General features: G+C 35.4%; 1 protein-coding gene across 6 annotated transcripts in view; it reads right to left on the reverse strand.

Annotated features, from left to right (window-relative positions):
* The window catches only part of PCNX1 (pecanex 1), a 157855-nt gene that overhangs the window by 24946 nt on the left and 112276 nt on the right, over positions 1–20633 (reverse strand). For all 6 annotated transcript variants that reach the window (XM_040641707.1, XM_040641712.1, XM_040641711.1 and 3 more), the window contains 10 exons: positions 18777–18886; positions 18034–18139; positions 16483–16575; positions 15671–15821; positions 13057–13198; positions 11973–12150; positions 9356–9464; positions 8410–8539; positions 5022–5080; positions 3039–3254 (listed from right to left, as the gene is read on the reverse strand). In XM_040641707.1, the coding sequence (XP_040497641.1) occupies positions 3039–3254; positions 5022–5080; positions 8410–8539; positions 9356–9464; positions 11973–12150; positions 13057–13198; positions 15671–15821; positions 16483–16575; positions 18034–18139; positions 18777–18886 (1294 nt within the window). The remainder of the gene's footprint in view (positions 1–3038; positions 3255–5021; positions 5081–8409; positions 8540–9355; positions 9465–11972; positions 12151–13056; positions 13199–15670; positions 15822–16482; positions 16576–18033; positions 18140–18776; positions 18887–20633) is intronic.

Here is a 20633-nt window from a genome sequence, read left to right on the forward strand (position 1 = left end):
CTTAGGAAATGAAGTCAACGATAAACATAGGAGTTAATATTAGCAATTGAAAAAAGAACATTGAGACTCGGAAAGGGATTCTAGAATATCTATAAGGAACTATTACCAATTGTTTCCTGGATTAGCTATGTCTTTCAGTCACTTCATAGTGAATATTGTCGGTAAAACTAATACTGGCAGTGATGAAAACTAGACATGTTAAAAGTAATTTGAGTAAAAACCGAGAAGAATTCAATCAGCATATTATACTTTTGACCTATAAAGTCTGACCTGGAAAACTGTACTCGGTCGAACTAACATTTACAAACAGAAAGTTAGCATTGTAGAAGCTGTAATAAAAAATTTTTGATAGACAAAAAATGATTGATAAATCTATGACCTAAAATTTACATGGAAAGAATACTGAGAATATCAGTAAAATAAAAATGGAAATGAAATAAATATAAAGGGATTTAACCAAGACATACAGGAAACTGATCACGAAATTTGTTTAGCTAAATGTCAAATGGCATTTAGCATCCACTACAAGAAACATAAAATCAATGAATTAAATTGGCTTAGTGGAGAATAGCCCAGAAAACACATCAAAATGCTCAGGAGATCCAAATATCTGCCTAGTAACATACTGACACTCTTGATTAATATTTTGAGAGGCAGGAGGTAGACGGGACAGGGACTAACACTCTGAAGGAAAGAAAATAACCAAAGATCACAAGATCTGAGCAAGAATATAATCATACCTCATGAGAATTCTGGAAAGCAGAGAAAGGAGAAACAACTCCATCATTTAATCATTCTACAAAATTAACTAATCATGAATTATATGCTAACTGATGAAACAGTAACTAGATACATAGTAATGAATGAAGCAGATAGGATTTCTGCCCTTGAGGAGCCTATAATCTACACCAAAGTTTTGCAAAATACAGTCTTGGGCCAAATCCAAGCTAAGAATGGTTCTTATATTTTTAAAGCATTGTTTAAAAAAAGAAAAAAATCAAAGAAAAATATGCAACAGAAAATGTGCATGCCTCCAAAAGCCTAAACTATTTACCATCTGTCCCTTTATAGAAAAAGTTTGCCAACCCCTGGGCTAAAGAAGAAATAAACTTTGAACAAACACAAATAAATATGAAATTATGAAATTATAATTATGCTAAGTGAAGAGGTAAAAATAGCAAAATGAGAGATAATCATGTGGGACAGGTGGTTAGAGAAGGCTTCTCTGAGAAAGTGATATTTAGGCTAAAGCTTAAAGATAATTAAGGAATTAGCAGATGGGAGATTGGTGGGAGGAAGGGAGATGGCTGGTACTTTCTAGGCAAAGAGAAAGGCAACAGGAAGTCCTTAGTAAAGAATTTAGCAACGTTAAGACCCTGAAGGAAGGCCAGTGTGGCTAGAGTGAGTGAGGATGAAGGTACAAAGTGGAGCTGGAGAAACTGGCAAAGACCAGATCACAGCGTGGTAGAGCAGGTTAGGAGTCTGAATTCTATTTTAAGTGCAATGGAAAGCCACAGACAATTTTAAGCATGAAAGGGACATGATCAAATTTGCCTCAAAGAAAAAAAAATCAATATGGCTAAGTGAAGACTTACAGATATACCTCTTCCTATCCACATCCACCACAAATTGTACTGTGTTCCCCAATCAGTTTGTTTTGTTTGGCAAATAGAGTTTGAATGGTAAAAACTTTGTCCAAAATTTTATTTGAATCTACTCAGTACCAGAGGCTGAAAGTTGGGAGAGTGAGAATTTGGATCGGTTTCTGATTTGGAAAATTTCTGACCAATATGGTGAAATGAGCACATCCTAAGAAGGACCCTCTTCCAATTCACACAGACAGAAATGCTAGATAAAACAGCTTCCCCACATACATTTGTTTAAAAAAAAAAAAATTAAAAAACAAAGGTGAAATCTTCAGGTACCAGCAATTTAAAAAGAAGTTAAAGTCATGGCAGTAGTAGGTGTAGTGGTGAGATGAGGGGGTGCTGACTTTTGCATGAGTCCAGCTGGATTAGATTTAACATCAGGCAAGACTCTAGAGAGATGGAATTAAGGTCCTGGGCTCTGAAGGAGAGGCAGAAACAAGCCATAAAACAAGAATTGGACATTTTGAAAGACAGAGACTGGATGACAAACAGACCACAAATGAATAACAAACATCAACATTTACTGCCTTAATCTGAGTGTCACACAAGTATAATCTTAATTCCAGTGAATGGAATAATTCTAGAAAAGTACTTGCTCCATTAACAAAGATATTACCTAACAAAGTTCCGAAGATATTACCTAACAAAGATCCAAACCTTCGGATTCAACATCAGTGTGAAAGTCAAGCTGTAGGGTTTAAGTCGGATTGGATGCTGTAGTTATTAGCCTATTTTATGAGTCATCTTGGGCCTATCTGGTTTGAACTGGCTTCTTGTGGCAGCTTCATTTTGGAGTACCCTTAGGATAGGCCTCTGACTTTCCCAAAAGCTGGCCCTGGCTTCCTCTTTACTCACCTCCAGGAATCCTGTTAGAACCTAACAACTGCCTGCTCTAACAGCTGCAGAACACTGTGAATGCACTGAATGCCGCTGACTTGTTCACTTAAAAACTGTGATTTTACCGTTATGGGAACTTCGTTTCAAAACCAGAATCTGCCGAAGACAAAGGCATGGTGTCTACACGAAAGTACTTGGTTGGCTACACGCAAAACAGCATTCTATGCTCCAGCCGTCTAACAAATACACGCGACCGGTCCCAAAGAGAATGGCAAGAGAGCAAGCACAAAACAACAGTAATTCAACATCACCAGGAAAATAGTGACTTACGCAAGAATGATGCTACCTTCACATATTTTAGCACACCATAAAAATGATTTTTCTCTGAATGTGAATTTTGGGAAAAAATCTAATAATTGCTCTTTTAATAACTCTCCTCATTCCACAACTCTAAAGGATCTAATTTTATGCTAATTTTTAATCTGAGATGTAAACACATAAAACTTGGATGTGACAGGAATATGTTACAGAAATAAAAGGTGAGTATCTTACCTCTGAATTCAAGTCCCCGCAGCTGGAAAGTGACCAACCCATTGCCTATCTCGATAAGGTGTACTAATGCATTGAGGTAGTCAGAGGCAAGAATGAAACAGTCCCCCGTACTGTAGTTTCCCCATCGTCCTAGGAGCAAATCACCACAGAGACTGTGTTGTAGGGATCTGGTTAAATGTTCATAAAAGATGGAATTCAGATTGTTGTCATCTGATCCTATAAGAAGGAATTAAATATGTTACATTTTACTGTAAGTCTTCATTATATCAACAAACAAGATCATTAAAAATATTAGAACTAATTTCCACTTAGGATTGTATTATATTTTTTGACAAGGAAAATAATTTTAACACCCTTATAATTTCTATATAAAAATGAAACACAGGGTAATGAGAAAAGTTTCAAAATTTAGAGTTAGAAGTCACATAACTTCTCTGATCTCTGGCTCCCATACATAAAATGTGAGAACTAGATTAGATGAAATCTAAGGATTTTCACCTCTTCAATAACCATGACCTCTTCTATCACTATTCAATGAACTCCAACTTATAATGAAAACCACACAAGAGAAATGAAAAAAAGATAAAAAGAATTCAGAATTAGAACAAAAAGATACATTAATAAAGAAAGTGGGTAAAGGAATACAAAATTTGAACAAACAAGAAAGGCCAAAAGGAATAGAAGATCATTAGTCAAAAAAACAAACAAACCAAACAAAACCTCCCCAAAACAACAAAAAACCCTGAATATTAAGATGGCTAAAACTAGCTTAATAGAAATAAACTGTATATATAGAAACAGCAGCAAAGAACCTAAAAAATTTATTAGAGTCATCCTTTAAGAAAAAAAGTTAGGATAAAACTAACCATCTTTAGAAGTGACCCAGCCAAAGCAATAACCTGTAAACAGGTGCCCATAGTATAATACCGCAGGAAGGCAAAATACACAAAGCTTACTATTTTAAACTTAGCCTAAACAATAAAATAATGAAAAGGGTACTCCAGATACTAATTCAGTAAGATGATCATATCTAATGCCTTGTCTGCCCATTACAGAAGTGTGCGTATTAATTCAGGACATGGTCTTTTTGATACGCGGGCATCACTAGCATCATGAGAATTCTAAGCCCCTTATACAAGGACATACTAGAGCTGAGATGGTTGTTTTATCTACCAGAATGTGATAATGACAGGCATTATTATCAAGTAACTAGTCCTACTTAATCCAATTTCATAATTATAAAACTATCTCATTATTGTTAATTTAGTGTCTCAAATAGAGCAGTTGAAGGAATCAGCAAGTGAAGGAATCTGAGTCAAATGGATACAAATACTCCAGTCATGTGAGAGTAAGATTTCTTTTAGTAAATTAATACACTGAAATTCTGGTTACTTTCTTATGGTTGGGTTAGTGAGATTCACCCTCTGTGTGTCAGATTACTAACAGGTGGACAGACAAAAGGATGTCTCCCAAACGATGAAACTAAGGAACCAGACTTTAGACAATGGTACCACCACCAAAATGCCGTCCGTTGAAGCTCTATCTTGAGGGCTATTTGGCTGCCCCATATGACATCTCTACGTTCAATAAACTAAATGAAATTAAATGAATATTTACCTAAACATCCAGGAAAGCAGGGGAAACAAATATATGAATACACCTGTTGGTCAGACTGCATACTCTTTGATACACTTGACCAGTTTTACTTTAACTGTTCTACTTTTTAACTTGTTTAAGAACAATTTTTGAATGGCATTTTTTTATTCCTATGAACACTCTTAAAATGCATTTTATAAAAGATAGGTACATACAATGTAGATACTTGAATTCACACTTTGCTAAAGCAGAACAAGAAGCAAAGGATATACAGCCTTTAAAAAATGCCACTTGGAACTCACAGAGGATTCCCAACAAGTTAGGAGTGAACTATATATATAATAAATTCCTTAGACTTGCTTCTTTACTCACAAACAGAGCTTTTACCTGGATTTCTATCGAGCTGGGAAGCCAACCTGGTATTTGAATGATCCACCCGTTTTGTGCTGAAGAAGGCAAAACAGAACATTTTTAGTAACCTTTAATTAAAAAGGAGAAAACTGTACAATAGAAATATTATCACTTCATGAGCGTACTTTTAGGGATAAGGTTTTTTTATTCTCCTACCTCCATTGTACATAAACACATCAGTTATTTCCTAACTGGTGTTTCATTGAACAGGGTGTAGAAAGACATTAATGAGTTTAAAGTCCCCCCCCTCAACTGATCAGGATGAAACATGAGTACTACATGCAGTTCTTAGAAATACACAGTTCATGAAACATTCTGTGCAAGGAGAACGTGCATTTATTAACGTCTAGTGGTATAGTGTTCTTAGAACAGTGGTTTCCAAAATGTGGTCCACAGAACCCGAAGCAGGGAACTCAAGACCATTTTAGGGAGTTTTTCAGACCAAAATAATTTTCATAATAATACTGAGCTATTATTCGCTTTTTTCATCGTGTTGACAACGTAACAGTGGATAAGGCTACTGGCACTTTAACATGAATCACGACAGTGGCACCAAACTATTTTTCACCGCCAAATACGCACAAGAAAAAATTAACAAAAATTCAAGTTTTGCTTTAAGGTGTCTTTAATAAAGCAACAAAAAATTAATTTTATTAAATCACAACCCACCCCTCAGTACAAGTCTTTTTAATATTGTGTGCAGCAAAATACACATAAAGCACTTCTGCTGCATTCTGAAGTGGGATGGTTGTCTCAAGGGAAAGCATTCGTGTAGTTGTTTGAATTGCAAGCTGCACTAGCTCTTTTTTTCATGGAACACCATTTTTACTATGATTATTCAGACTTGCATACTTCACAGACATTTCTCAAAAATGAAGAAAGTGAGTCCGTCCTGTTGCCAATAACAAAATTCAAGTTTCTAAGCAAAAATCAGAATTTGGGAAAATGTATATATATTTACCAATAAGCTTGATAGCTTAGCAATACTTTTCTTTAGAATTGGTGGTGATGTGAATGAAAACATTTTTATTATTATATAATGAAACGTATCAAGATCTTGATTAAGATCAAGAATTGTAAGATCTACATTACCCAGTGAACCAATATTTTCTAAACCATCAATAAATGCTGTTATAAGATTATGCATGGGTAAAAGATCCATTCAAAGTGTAAAACGTATCAGTAGATTTTGATGTAACACAGTTCCAAAAATTCATGGGGCCAAGGGCCCTGCTCAGCAACGAGCCTGCTTCTCCCTCTCCCTCTCTGTCTCTCAAATAAATAAATACAATCTTTGAAAGAAAATAAATAAAAATAAAAGCAATCAAAACCCAGCAGATTCAGGAAAAGATCTTTACCTCACCCTCAACTGCTTGCTTGTATCATGAAGAGAGCTATTAACAGAGACTTCTCTTTACCTAAGAAACTTATCTACATAATGGGGCAACCTTTGTTTTCCAAACACCTCCTTTCACCTTCTTGCTAATGATCTTTCTCCCCTTTGTATCCTAAGACCCTTACCTCTCTTCTTAGTTCACAGAAGCATCATGTTACCTGTCTTTGGAATTTCCATGTCTATGTGGATTCCCCATATGTGGGCATTAAATTCGATTTTCTCCTGTTTATCTGTCTCATGTCAATTTGACTCTTAGTTGAGCTAGAAGGACCTTGAAGGGCAAAGGAAATTCTTCTTCCCCAACAACAGATATGGTTTTAGACTCTATATTCTAACTAATCTTTAGGAAACTACCATGTGTCGAGTTTAAGTGAAGGATCCAAAAAAATATCCACAATTGTCTAAAAAGGCTATTAAAATACTTCTTTCCTTTCTAAGTATGTGTGTCTGTGTGAGGCCAGATTTTCTTCATATACTTCAACTAAAACAACATATTGCAACAACAGATTGGCTACAGAAGCAGATATGAGAATCCAGCTGTCTTTTACTGAGCAAGACATTAAAGAGATATATAGAACTACAAAAACAGTGACACTTTTCTCACTGATTTTTTTTGTGGTGGGATGGAAAATACAGTAATTTTCATTACAAAAATATTTATATTAACACAACAAATTTATTGTTGCTATTTTTAAACTAATAAACATTTGAATTTTTCTGGGTGTTGATTTCTAACATAGTAACAATCTATAGATAAAACCTATATCAGCAAAAACTCTTTGGAGACTTTAATAACTGTGAAGAGAGTAAAGGGGTCCTGAGACCAAAACTGCTGCCACAGACATTATTTTGGGCTCAATTTAAGTTAGCTGAGAAGAATAGAATATAAATAACACTGAAATTCATCAAAAAGAGAAACACCACACGTGGTTTTTGATAAAAGACCAGAGCAAAAGCTTCAAATTCCCAAGCTAGTCCACTGTTTAAAAGGTGAGACTAGGGGCGCCTGGGTGGCACAGCGGTTAAGCGTCTGCCTTCGGCTCAGGGCATGATCCTGGCGTTGTGGGATCGAGCCCCACATCGGGCTCCTCTGCTATGAGCCTGCTTCTTCCTCTCCCACTCCCCCTGCTTGTGTTCCCTCTCTCGCTGGCTGTCTCTCTGTCAAATGAATAAAATCTTTAAAAAAAAAAAAAAAAAAGGTGAGACTACTACTTTCACCTATTAAATACACTAATGTGTGAAAGTATAGAAAGAAAAGAAGCAGTCCTGGAGCTGGCCAGTAGAATTAAAAAGCAATATAAGCTCTTTGTGAATCAATATATTAATACATGTTAAAAGCCTTAAAATGTTTAGTCTACATGACTCAGTAATTCCCCTTTTGGATAATCTTTTTTAAATTAAAAAAAAAAAAAGAAATTTGGAGAGATTACATATAAGGATAGTTAGCAGGCATCAGATGAAACAGCTAGCCAAAGGAACTAAATCTAAATGGAGAAAATACTTTATGCACAAAGATGGTTATTAAAAAGTTATCCTCGTGAAAAACCAGAAATAATCTATAGAAAATTTAGCTCTGCAAATAGCTATTTCTAAGAAAACTATGAGATAACTAATTATGACTGCTATAAGGAAATAACATTGTATAGCATGAAGCTTCAGAGTAGTATTAATGTGAAACCAACTCAATGAAAGAGCATTATAAGAAAAAGGACAGAAAAATGAGAATATCCAACAAAAACCAAGTTTTAAAAAAATCTTAGAAAAACTGGCAGAGAAAAATACAGAGTAGTTATCTGACTCTTCTAATTTTATATGATTTTGAAACTTTAAGAGTATTTATAAAATAGTTTTAGCAAAATATTTCAACACAAAAAATTATTAGCCATGAATTATTATAATAATGCTGTTGATAGTTTTTCTTAGCAAAGAATAAATAAAATCAGCTTTCAAATGTTTTATTGTACTCACTTATAGTCTCTCTCCCAGAATTTCACAGGTCGAACATATGAAGTGATGAATATTGCACTTCCCAGAAAGGGATTTAGAGGAGTAGAAAAAAAGGCAGATACAGCAGCCTGAACAAACAACATGGCTGAATCTATGAAAAAAACTGGTTAAGGATTTTAACATTCATTTGAGTGAGCACACTCGTGTGCACACACACACACATACACACACACAAATACATCTCACAAACATACTGTGATTACAGCAACGAGAACAATGAGGCTCATCAGAGGAATACAAAAGGGGGTGTCACTGGACAATACAAGGGGGTACAAGCGAAAAGACACAGCCAGGAAAAGTACACCCTGGCAACATGCTTTGAAGGGAGTCAAATAAATATCTGCTAATATGTATTTGGTGTAAGTCCATACATTAACTCTTGAATAAATATGCTTGGGTTTTATTTTCCAAAAGATCAAACTAAAATTTACAGACACAGAAAGTCTGCATTTCAACATCCATGTGGTCACTAACCTTTACTTTTATTTAGACAGTACTTTTAAGAAATGATGAGAATAGAAAATTTTAAACATACTTCAATTACAATCACGATTATGAAAAATGTTTGTACCTTCATTCACTTAAAAATATTTCTAAACATTTTGTATTTATTTAAAAATTCCTAGACTTAACTACTTACATATGTAAACATAAAATTTTCAATCAGCATTACTTAATTATAAAACCTTGATAATGTCCTCATGTTCAGATATCTGTGGGTCACAGATGTTAATACAAGTTAAACAATCAAAATCGGTACAGATGTGGACTCAAAGGAATGGGAATATCTGATAATTTATCACTTAGTAACCTATATTCAATGCCTATAAAAGATTACACCTACAAACCAACATTCACATCGAGGATGTGACTGCCCTTTCTTACACAACTTTTAGCAGAAGGATACGGGGCACTGCAAAGGGCTGAGCAAAAGCATGGAAAGCAGAACCCCATGTAATTTGCCATGGGGCAATGTAAGTGTATACAAACTGCAATTTATAAAGGAGTTCCCAAAGCTGTAGGAGGAAAAGAAAACAATCAGCAAAAAACTTATCATCAGATACTTGAATTAGAAAATGAAAGACCTCTAAAATGTATTTTTTTTTCTAATAGGAAAATGGCATTGAAATTATCTGCCCTTTGCATAAAAGGAAAAGACATGTCATAACTGCCAAAAGACTGGATATATATTTAAGTAAAGACAGCTAGCTGATTTATGGACTTGTGCTTCCTCTGTTTAAAAAACTCTATGCCCTCTATCGGTTATATGACTACTACTACTACAAGCAAAACACAGAAAGGTAGGAAATCTAGATGTTTATAAAGCTTAAGTAATTCATACATATTTTTATTCCAAGACACATTTCCCTCAAATTTAGTGCTTTGAAAACTGAATATGTTTTAAATGAAATGTCAAAAGAAATTTGGAAGCAGCAAGGCAGGAAATAAAGTTGTAATACAATTGTCACTGCCTGTCTGCCTAAGGATTCAGTAGTGTCAATGGAAACACAACACACATTTTAATTTTATGTAAATTAGGATGTGTTTTGTTGTTGAACATGTCTTCAAGACTGAAACAGAATGACTGTTCGCCCAAAATTGCCTCTGTAGGTCAGGCAATGCAAGGCCCAACTCACAAAACAGACACAGGATCTTAGGGGCAAGAGGTTCAGACTAATTCGGTGCCGTGATTCAGGCACTAAACACCTCATATTTAAATTGTTCAACTAATTGCAAATGAACCTGTTTAACTTCCAATTTAAAAAAGAAATTACAACCTCAACCAATTACAAAATGCAAATGAACTCCTGCATTCTTTGCCTTGATTGAAAATGATGCCGATAACCCTTGATCAGGATGTGAGCAGGATGACAGAAGTAAAAGCAGCACTTATATTATCAAGATGCCACTGCAACTGCCTAAAAGATTCTAAATGTGAACCAGACTGAACTCAAATTTTCACTGTAATGTTGAAGAAAAAATGATATGCAATTACATAGATAAGTGGTTAGTGGATAAAAGCACTTTTGTATACATTCATAATTTTTTCCTGTAAGATTATTTAATTGACGGTGCGTCTTACAATATCTTAAAAAATATATCTAGAGATCCCTTGAAAATTACTTGCTTACTATCATTGTTCAGTTCTATCAGCTAACTTTACAGAAGGCAGAGTCCTTAAGGGCAGAGCTTTCCCTATTTGCTCACTGATGTAGCCTAAACATTTAGAATAGTTCTGGAGCACTGCAGGCTCTGAAGGACAATTTGCTTAACAAATGAAAGTATTAAGAAAATCCAAACTAATGCAAATTAAGTCTATTTCAGAGATTGTTTCTATTTTATTGAAACTTTCACTTTTTCCCCAATCAGTATAAGATGCCATACAACTTCCAACCTAAATATTCAAATTTGTGAGAAACCACATGCTTCTTTGGACAAACAATTCTTTGATTAACTTTCTGGCTTCCTCTTTGGTTAACCATGCTCACTAGAAGAGGAAATAAATGATAAAAAAGCATACAAATTAGTGACTGAATATAATACTGCAGTATTTTAGAAGCTACTTAGTACAATATTTAGCACAATACTTTGAAATTGACTATCACTAAAACCTTGTTCACATTAATGGTTTTCCATTTGTACTGCTCCCATCCTAGATTAGACCTCCATCACATCTAAATTACTGTCACAGTCTCTTAAACTGTTCTCCGTACCTTTATGTTCTCTCTTCCCCAATTCATCCCAAATGTGGCTGACCAGGCTAACTTGCCTAAAATTGGGCTTTCATTGTGTTTTGTTAGCTGTCATATATTTCCGCTCTCTGTTACCTATCAAATGGGATAATAAATGTCAAAGTCCTTTTTATGTGGTCAGTGTTAACATGAAATCTAAGCTCAATTTAACTTATAAATAATCTGACTCACAACCTATTTCATTTAGAAAGGTAGTATGGTTCAGCAAAGAGAGTCTTAGAAAGGGAGGCAAAAGACCCAGGTTTTGCCATTTCATTTGTAAAAGGACTAAAAGTACCTCTCTTAGGGGTGGGTAATAAATCTTAGAAGCATTTTGTGATTTTCAGAGTATTCTGCAAATGTCAACATCAAACTAACTTCTGATTTCCTTCCACACGGCCTCACTGGCCTCAGTATCTACCATCTTCATTCAGCTATCAGGTTATTTCCTCCCTCCATCTATCCAGCAGCCCACAGCCCAGTTCCATTATTACCATATCTATTTCTAGAATTATTCAAAACCACACCCACTTTTGGATGTGGTTTTCTATTTTTTCTATATAACTTAATTTTATCTTCCTACCAATAGCAAGAAACATGTCTTTTACGGATCATAGCGACTAGCATTGTTTAGGGATTCCAAAGTGCTCCTAAATAACTGGCTGATTGAAGAAAGATATTACTTAAAAGATAATGAGGCAAATGAAATGCAAGCAGAATCCTCACTAAACAGCGTATTACTTAGGGCGATACTTTTTACAGATAGGGCTATTCCTTTCAGTGATAAATTACCTTGTTGAAGAGTATGGACATGAAGAAGAGATCCAACAGCATGGTCTCTGAAAAAGCTTCATAGTCAATTTTGAAAAAGAGCACAGTAAAGATGACTGTGACATACTGATACGTAGGGCTGCTAAAAGAGGATCGTAGCAACTTCAGACCAGCAATGGTGATCATTAAAGCACCTAATCTACAGTATAAAGAAAGCACAACTCATCAATGACTGAGAACTTCAGAAAATCTAACTTCAGAAAAATCACCATTTCATTAACTATGCTACAAAATATATGCAACAAATGTAAACTGAAAATGATTTACACAGCTATGCAAATTGCATCCTAAAATAAACTTACAGTATTTCCTTTTAACAAATGTAATGTGATTGCTATTCCTTTATATAAATAAGCATGTTTTAAAAATAAGTACCAGCATTGCAATTCTAATATATCGTTCTCCAGTTTCTGGTTATTTTTATTGCTTTAATATTAATAGCATTTAGCACATAAAAAACATGTATTAAGGGGCGCCTGTATGGCTTAGTCATTAAGTGTCTGCCTTTGGCTCAGGTCATGGATTGAGCCCAGCATTGGGTTCCCTGCTAAGCGGGGAGTCTGCTTCTCCCCCTCCCAGTGCTGCTCCCCCTGCTTCTGCTCTCTGTCAAATAAATAAATAAAATTTTTAAAACAAAACAAAACATGTATTAAGGCTTACCCAACAACATGTACCTAGTCTAGTGGATAGGTTTATAGGATGACTGCATAGGCAGCAAGTGACCACCTATTTGCCTGATTTACACAGTACACAAAAACGCATCTCTCAAACTTACCATCTAATATTAAAAATTAACTTTATTTAATAAATGTCCCCTCATAAAATATTAGTTGAGGATAAGGCATCTGGAGTAGTGATACACAAGAGCAGAAACAGATGTTCAGGCAACGAAAGTTAAAGACACAGTTTCACCTGAATTTTTTTTATCTCACAGTGCTTTGCACCAAAGAGACACTCAATTATCTGCTACTTGATCAATTTCTTAAGACATTGCTTATGACAGCCCCTAGCAGTTAAACACAGATGAGAGGAGTATTGTACTTACTCTGTATCCAGTTTTTTTGGACTAGCAATTGTCTCTGCACTGCTACTAAGTTCATTGAGAACAATCAACGGGTAGATGATATTCTTCTCCACAAAAAGAAGCCACACATGAAGTTTCTCAAACCACATCATAGTGGCTGCATCTAACAAGGAGATAGAAGAAGATCACATCATCTAATATATAAAATGCAGGCATGCCTCATTTTACTGTGCTTTATTCCACTTTCCAGATACTGCACTTTTTACAAATTGAAGTTTTATGGATACCTTGTGTTGAATAAGTCCATCAGCATCATTTTCCAACAGCATTTGCTCACTTCATGTGTGTCACATTTTGGTAATCCTTGCAATATTTGAAACTTTTTCATTATAATTATATTTGTTATGGCGATCTATGATCGTGATCTTTGATGTACTGTTGTATCTGCTTTGGGATAACATGAACTGCACCCACATAAGGAGGCAAACTTAACCAATAATGCACATGTTCTGACTGCTTTGCTGACCGGGTGTTCCCCCACCCCTCTCCCCCCTTCCAGGCTTCCCTATTCCCTGAGACTGAAATTAGGCCAATTAATAACTCTACAATGACCACTTATAAAGTGTTTAAGTGGAAGGAAGAATTGCACATCTCTCATTTTAAATCAAAAGCTGGAAATGATTAAGCCTAATGAGGAAGGCATGTTAAAAGCCAAGAGAGGAGGGCCTGGGTGGCTCAGTTGTTAAGCGTCTGCCTTAGGCTCAGGTGATGATCCCGGGGTCCTGGGACTGAGCCCTGGTGTCAGGGTCCCTCCCTGCTCAGCAGGGAGTCTGCTCCTCCCCTTCCTTCTGCCTCTGCCCCCCGCCCCCGACTTGTGCTCTCTCTCTCTCTCTCAAATAAATAAATAAAATATTTAAAAAATAAAAAATAAGATAAAATAAAATAAAATAAATAAAAAATAAAAGCCAAGATAGGCCAAAACCTAGGCCTCCTGTGCCAAACATTGGCCAAGTTGGGACCGCAAAGGAAAAGTTCTTAAAGGAAATTAAAAGTGCTGCTCCACTGAAGACACAAATGATAAGACAGTGAAACGGTCTTACTGCTGATATGGAGAAAGTTTTTGTGGTCTGCATAGAAGATCAAACCAGCCACATTCCCTTAAGCCAAAGCCTAATCTGAACAAGGCCCTAACGCTCTTCAATTTTATAAAGCCTGAGACAGGTGAGGAAGCTGCGGAATAAAAGCCTGAAGCTGGCAGAGGCTGGGTCATGAGGTTTAAGGAAAGAAGCCATCTCCATAACATCAAAGCGCAGGGTGAAGCCCCAAGTGCTGATGGAGAAGCTGCAGCACGTTAGGCAGAAGATCCAGCTAAGATCATTCCTGAAGATGCACTGAACAAGAGGTTTTCAGTGTGAACAGCCTTCTATTGGAAGAAGATGCCATCTGGGACTTTCATAGCTAGGGAGACATGAATACCTGGCTTCAAAGGCCAGGCTGACTCTCTTGTTAGGGGCTAACACAGCTGGTGACTTTCAGTGGAAGCCAGTGCTCATTTACTATTCCCAAAATCCTCACGCCCTTCAGAATGATGCTGAATCTACTCGGCCTGTGCACTAGAGATGAAACAACTAAGCCTGGATGACAGCGCATCTATATGACATAGTTTACCGAACATTTCAAGCCTACTGTTGAGGCTACTGCTCAGAAAAGAAGATTCCTTTCAAAGGATGCTCTAAGCAATTTTCCTAAAAGGCCCAGGAAATTTGCTTTGAGAATGCACAGTCAAGTTTGATATAGAAAGTTTTTAAAAGCTTCAGAGTTCTCTAAAAAAGTTAATTTATCTCCAAACAACTGAGGAATGTACTCTCTATCATAATTCACTAACTAAAGAAAAAGTCTGAGGAAAAAATCATTGGCTTATTTAATCACAGATATATAATAAATGGTGACATAGTTATGAATTCTTATTATTTCTCTAAAATGAGGAAATATGGTATATCACAGGTCATGGGGCCAATGAACAAAGACCAACTATTTATGACAGGCAAGACAAATCAGGGTTTAAAATGGACTGGACTTCTACCTCTTTTTGAGTCATTTTATACTTTATCCAAATCTGAATAAGTAAGAAGAATTACAAGTGTTTTAAACCTCTTTTCATTGATCTGCTCTTATATCCTTCTCTAGTAGGACATAGTGTCACCAGTGGAAACAGGAACAGAGTTCTCTCTATTCCCCCCTATGCTTTGAGCTAAAAATATTTCAAAGAGAAGTCTTAAGGAGGACTGGATTGCCTGTATATAGAAAAGAAAATTTAGGGAAAGGGTAAGGACTGGAAAAAGAAGCCACAGACATGTACAGGATTCGTCAATGAGAGGTCTGTGAAGAACAGTATAGAAAGGAAGTAAATTTTATTCTGTGGAAGTTAGCATTGCGTCACTGACATTTATACTTCAACTGAAATTAAAGCATCCTGCAAAAGGTTTGAGTCATTACAACTTCAAATCTAAGTATAACAAACACAAGCCAAAGTGTTACTTGAAGATACTTATTTAACCATCATCTGCTTAAAAAAAAAAAAAAAAGAAAAAAAAATCCGCAATATTAAAAAGAGCAGTGTTAATGAAATACTTACTCCGAACTTCATACTGATTGTACTCCACTGTCTTCAGCAGAGGGTGGGAGAAGCAGTGCCATGGTAGCTGTTTTCTGAGTTGAGGCAGCACATAATGGGTTACAAAACCCACGAAGCCAACCAATGCATACAACACATACTTGAGAGCAGGCTAAAAGAAGAAAAAAATTAAGATAATTAAGAAAATTAAAAGTGATTGAGATCCACAGAACTTCTAATTTGTCAGTTCAACTTTCTACTTATTAATAGAAAATGGCAAAAAGTCAATTTTTGAATCTAAGAACCAAACATCTGTCAACAGTTAACACCGCTTTCTTATGTGGTTTTTCTGAAACTTGTACCCGGGTTGCCCTATATGGTCAATAGGTATAGAAGTGGTGGTATGTCACATCTGACATCAATTATAAAAGACTGCAGCTTCTGTCTTGGGCTTTCTCTCTCTAGGACCACTGGCTCTGGGGAAAACCAGCTGCCATTTTGTGTGGATACTCAAGCAGCCTATGGCGACGGCCACATGGAGAGGAACTCAGATCCCTGGCCAATGGTCAGCAAAGAACTAAGGTCTGCTAAAAGCTTCGGCTGACAGCAGCCCCGTATGACTGTAGCATCATAACACAACCCAAACTTGGATCATCTAGCTAAGCTACGATCAGATTCATGACCCAGAGAAACCATGAAAAAATAAAGATTTGTGAAAACTGAACAAACGAAAAGTCATATATTTCAGCATTATGGATAAATATTACAATCGAATAAAAAATGAGTCCAAAAAGTTATTTTCCCCCAATCAAAAGATCAAAATGATTCTTTACCTGCAACACCGTGAACACTGTGCTTACATGAATAGCAAAATATAGCACACCAATAACAATGCATACTACCAGGTCAGACTGTAAACGCTCACTCTGTGGAACAAAACAGAATTATCCAACAATTACTTAAAATTTTAAAAAACGTATTTCTTTTATTCCCACTGACAAAGAAATATTTTTCCACTGATCCTATTCTTCCAGATAGTTCTTATACATAATAATTGGCTATAATAAGCTTTTTCTTCCCCAATTTCCTGATATTTTGGGTTCACACCACAATACCAAGGAAATGAAACTAGTTCTACCACTGTATAAGATATTACAAGTCTTTTATTTTACTTCAAAAGATTTTATTTTTTAAGTAATCTCTATACCCAACGTGGGGCTCGAACTCACAACCCTGACATCAAGAGTCCTATGCCCTACTGATTGAGCCAGCCAGGTTCCCCCATAACAAAGTCTTTTAGAATGAAGACTTTCTCCCCATTGATCTGTAAGTCTGATTTTTACATATGGGAAAAGGAAATGAGGTACTTAAGTCACTGTGTCAGTTATAGGGGATACTCTTTTGGATAACAAAGTTACATTTTCATTGATTTTTTAAAATGTTGAAACTGCAGGTCTTATTTTACTTACTGGATTTTGACTCTTTGAGTGGTTATAGTAAACCAGAAACGTTTCAATATCTTGACTGCTCATCAAATGACCCACAGATTTATGCTCATTTCAAGCTAGATTCAGAAATATCTTACTACGTTTAACATGAAATGTCCTTTGCTAACATGGAAACTAAAGTCAGAAAAATTTGTTTGAATTCTATTCTGAAGCAGTTTTGTATTTCTAAAGTTTCTGAGAATACGTGAACAGCTCAAGTTCAGTAAAGGTAAATATTATGACTAATTCAAGACCTATATAAATTCAGTTTTTCACAAATAGAAATAATCTAAAATAACTTAGAAAAAACTATTTTATGCTTGGTTCCATTAAGCAGATATGAATCTATAAAATTCATTTTTCAAATAATTACTAAAAGAATCCAGATAACATCGAATTCACTAAACTAGAAAATTTTTAAATTACTACATTTTCTTAATTATATTAAATTAGTACAGATAACTGCTCTTGCCTTCAATCTGAAAAATAAACACACGTACACTTTTCAGATCGCCCTAGAGGAATAAAACACACTAAAAGACCAGCAGATGATTTATAAGGACATCGTTTTTATCAACAAGAACAATAACAACAAAACCTGATTTATGTTAAAATATGCATCTTTCAAATCCTAGTTTAAACTGAATAGGATTAAGAATTCTATAAATAACTAAATTACTTCATTTCAACTAATCTGAAAATGAATGTTTAGCATACTCTTTTACACAGAAACAACCTCTGAGGAATGAGCATTTAACAGGTTAAAATTTGACATAAAGGCAGTCAATATACACCTGTACACACATTTTCCCCAATTACAAAAGGCCTTCATTATATAAAATGATGAACTGTCTAAAATTTACATCTTTCAGGTGACTGTAAAAAGCTAAAACTTACAACAGAATTTCTAAGTTTTTCAGGCAGTGGATCTTTTACTTCAGACAGAGGGTCTTCTGGATTTTTCTCTTCTGTTTTTGGAAAAATCTTGGATTGCACCAAAGAGCTTTAAATTAAAAAAAAGAAACAGAAAGGAAAAGAATTAATAAAAAATACATTCATAACCTGAAAACCAGTACTTCAAATGACAGATGAAGTTTACAATAAAAAGTCAAAAGTGTTCTAGGGGCGCCTGGGTGGTGCAGTCCGTTAAGCGTCCAACTCTTGGTTTCTGCTCAGGTCCTGACTTCAGGGTCCTGAGATCAAGCCCCAGCTGCCACACTCAGTGAGGAGTCTGGTCGTGATTCTCTCTCCCTCTGCCCCTCTTACTCATGCACACATGCTCACACTCTCTCTAAAATACATACATAAATCTTTAAAAAAAAAAAATCAAGCATTCCAAGTGTATTTAATCATTAGCAAATGATAATGTCTAAAGAGTTTACAATGCTATAAATAAGCATACAAGGAGAATATTTTTATTAAAATATATTTTTAATACTTTTTAGGAGAGAAAATGCTAACAAATATTGCCAGCCAAACTGGTTAGAGTGAACCAAAGTTAATATATTTGAAACACAATATAGACTAAGTCAACAGCACTTTGAGAAGGCAGTGGGAAAACAGATCTTGAAAGTTAAAATTTCAAAGAAATGCGAACTTATTTAAATTTCTTTAATTCGATAACAATTGATTTCACTTACAAAAGTACAGATGGATCACTGCTTTGTCGGCTGAGATGATAGGATATTGCCACTAATAAACCACAAAAAATGGAGAAAAGTACTGGAATATGCTGGCCATCCCAAGAATCCTGTTGGGAAAAAAGTTTCACAGAACAATATGCATCTAATTCATCATCTATCACATAATTCTTTTATGTCAGTATTTTGGAGGAAGATAATTAAATATGCCAAAAACTTTTTGGCCATATTATTAACCGTATTTTATTCCAGATAAATTTAGATTTATTACTTTCTGATGAGCTAGAATCTAACTACTAGATCTTCAGATTTCTTTTGGTACTAAAGCTCTGTTTATACACTAAGAATAATACATTTGCTTCTGATACATGCTGCTGTCAATTTCTTTCATATTTCAAGTGGTATTAAGCTTATGGTAAACTACATTCTCCCTTTAGAAAAACGAAATAACTTGGGGCAGCACATGTTTGGTTATACATAATAATGGAGTGGGGAAAAGGCAACACATGGTACAACACGTTAAATAATTAACAGAAGAGACACTGCTGTGCTTTTATCCTGATACCTTTGCTCATAATAGGCCATTATTTCATCTTCCAGAATATTGAGCAGGCATTCAGTGCTCTTGAATGATGAACTGCATATTCCCCAAAATAAATAATGCAAAGGCTAGCTTCTAAAGCCAACCAAACATCTGGATGTGGATATGTCACATCATGTCTGTTCACTGTAATATTTCTGGAGTCTACTAGCATGGTGCTTGGTAAAGAGTAGGTAATACTGATAAAAGGAATAGTTAATAGTTCTTAAGTATGGCCAGAGAGGTAAGCGGCATTCTATTCCTTCTTCTTTCTCTGGGATTCAAGAATGGGAAGTGGTAAGCGTGGGAATCCAAATAGTAGTTTACTATACAATTTGGTTTTTTTCCCATTTAATAATAACGTCTGGAAAACTGTTACACATCACAACATACAGGTCTTTTTGTAATGGCTACATCAAAATATCATTATCATCATACTGAACACTATGTGTCGAGCTCCATTCTTAGATCTTTGCTAAGTATTTCCTAAACAATTCTTATGATCATCCTTGGAGATACATACTATTGTTCCCCAATTTATAGATGAGAAACTCACACACAAAGAGTTCAAGTAATTTGTTCAGTTAAGTGGTGGAGCCAGGAACTGAACCTCCTGATGTCTGGATTTACTAAGAAGGAAGTTAAACAATACAGGAGTTTGAGAATGAAAGAGAGATAAATACATAAGAAAACAAAGTAAAAGAGAAAACAAAATGTATGATGGAATAGCATTTGCACAATGATTCCAAGGGAAACATATCAGCTATATGAGAGAGACGAGGAAGACCACGTGTGGTAGAGATATGCAGTGAGAGGTGAAAGAACCTGAAGCCTACAACTTCCATAAAGCACAGTCCATGGATAATGCATAAAACTTGACAACATATAAGAAGTGTAAGTTAGTTACTTAGACACCAGGAGGCAAATACCAAAAGAATCAACTCAAAGAACTGAAAATGGTTAACTCTAAGGAAGCGATAAAGAGGCAGGGGATGGTTGTTTCTGGTGATAAGTCTTGTAGAAATATCTGATTCTTTGAAAGACATACATGTACAACTTTAGGAAACATTAAAACTAATAAAAAGATGTCCAGTACAGCTGCTTTAGAAAACTGGCAATTCCATTTCTAAGGATTTACCCAAGAAAAATTAAAACATATGTGTGTTCATTGCTTTATTCATACTATTCCTAAACTCTAGGGGCACCTGGGTGGCTCAGTCTGTTAAGGGTCTGCCTTCGGCTCAGGTCATGATCCCAGGGTCCTGGAATCAAGCCCC

This window comes from Ursus maritimus, unplaced genomic scaffold (assembly GCF_017311325.1).
Source record: "Ursus maritimus isolate PB19 unplaced genomic scaffold, ASM1731132v1 scaffold_25, whole genome shotgun sequence".
NCBI lineage: Eukaryota > Metazoa > Chordata > Mammalia > Carnivora > Ursidae > Ursus > Ursus maritimus.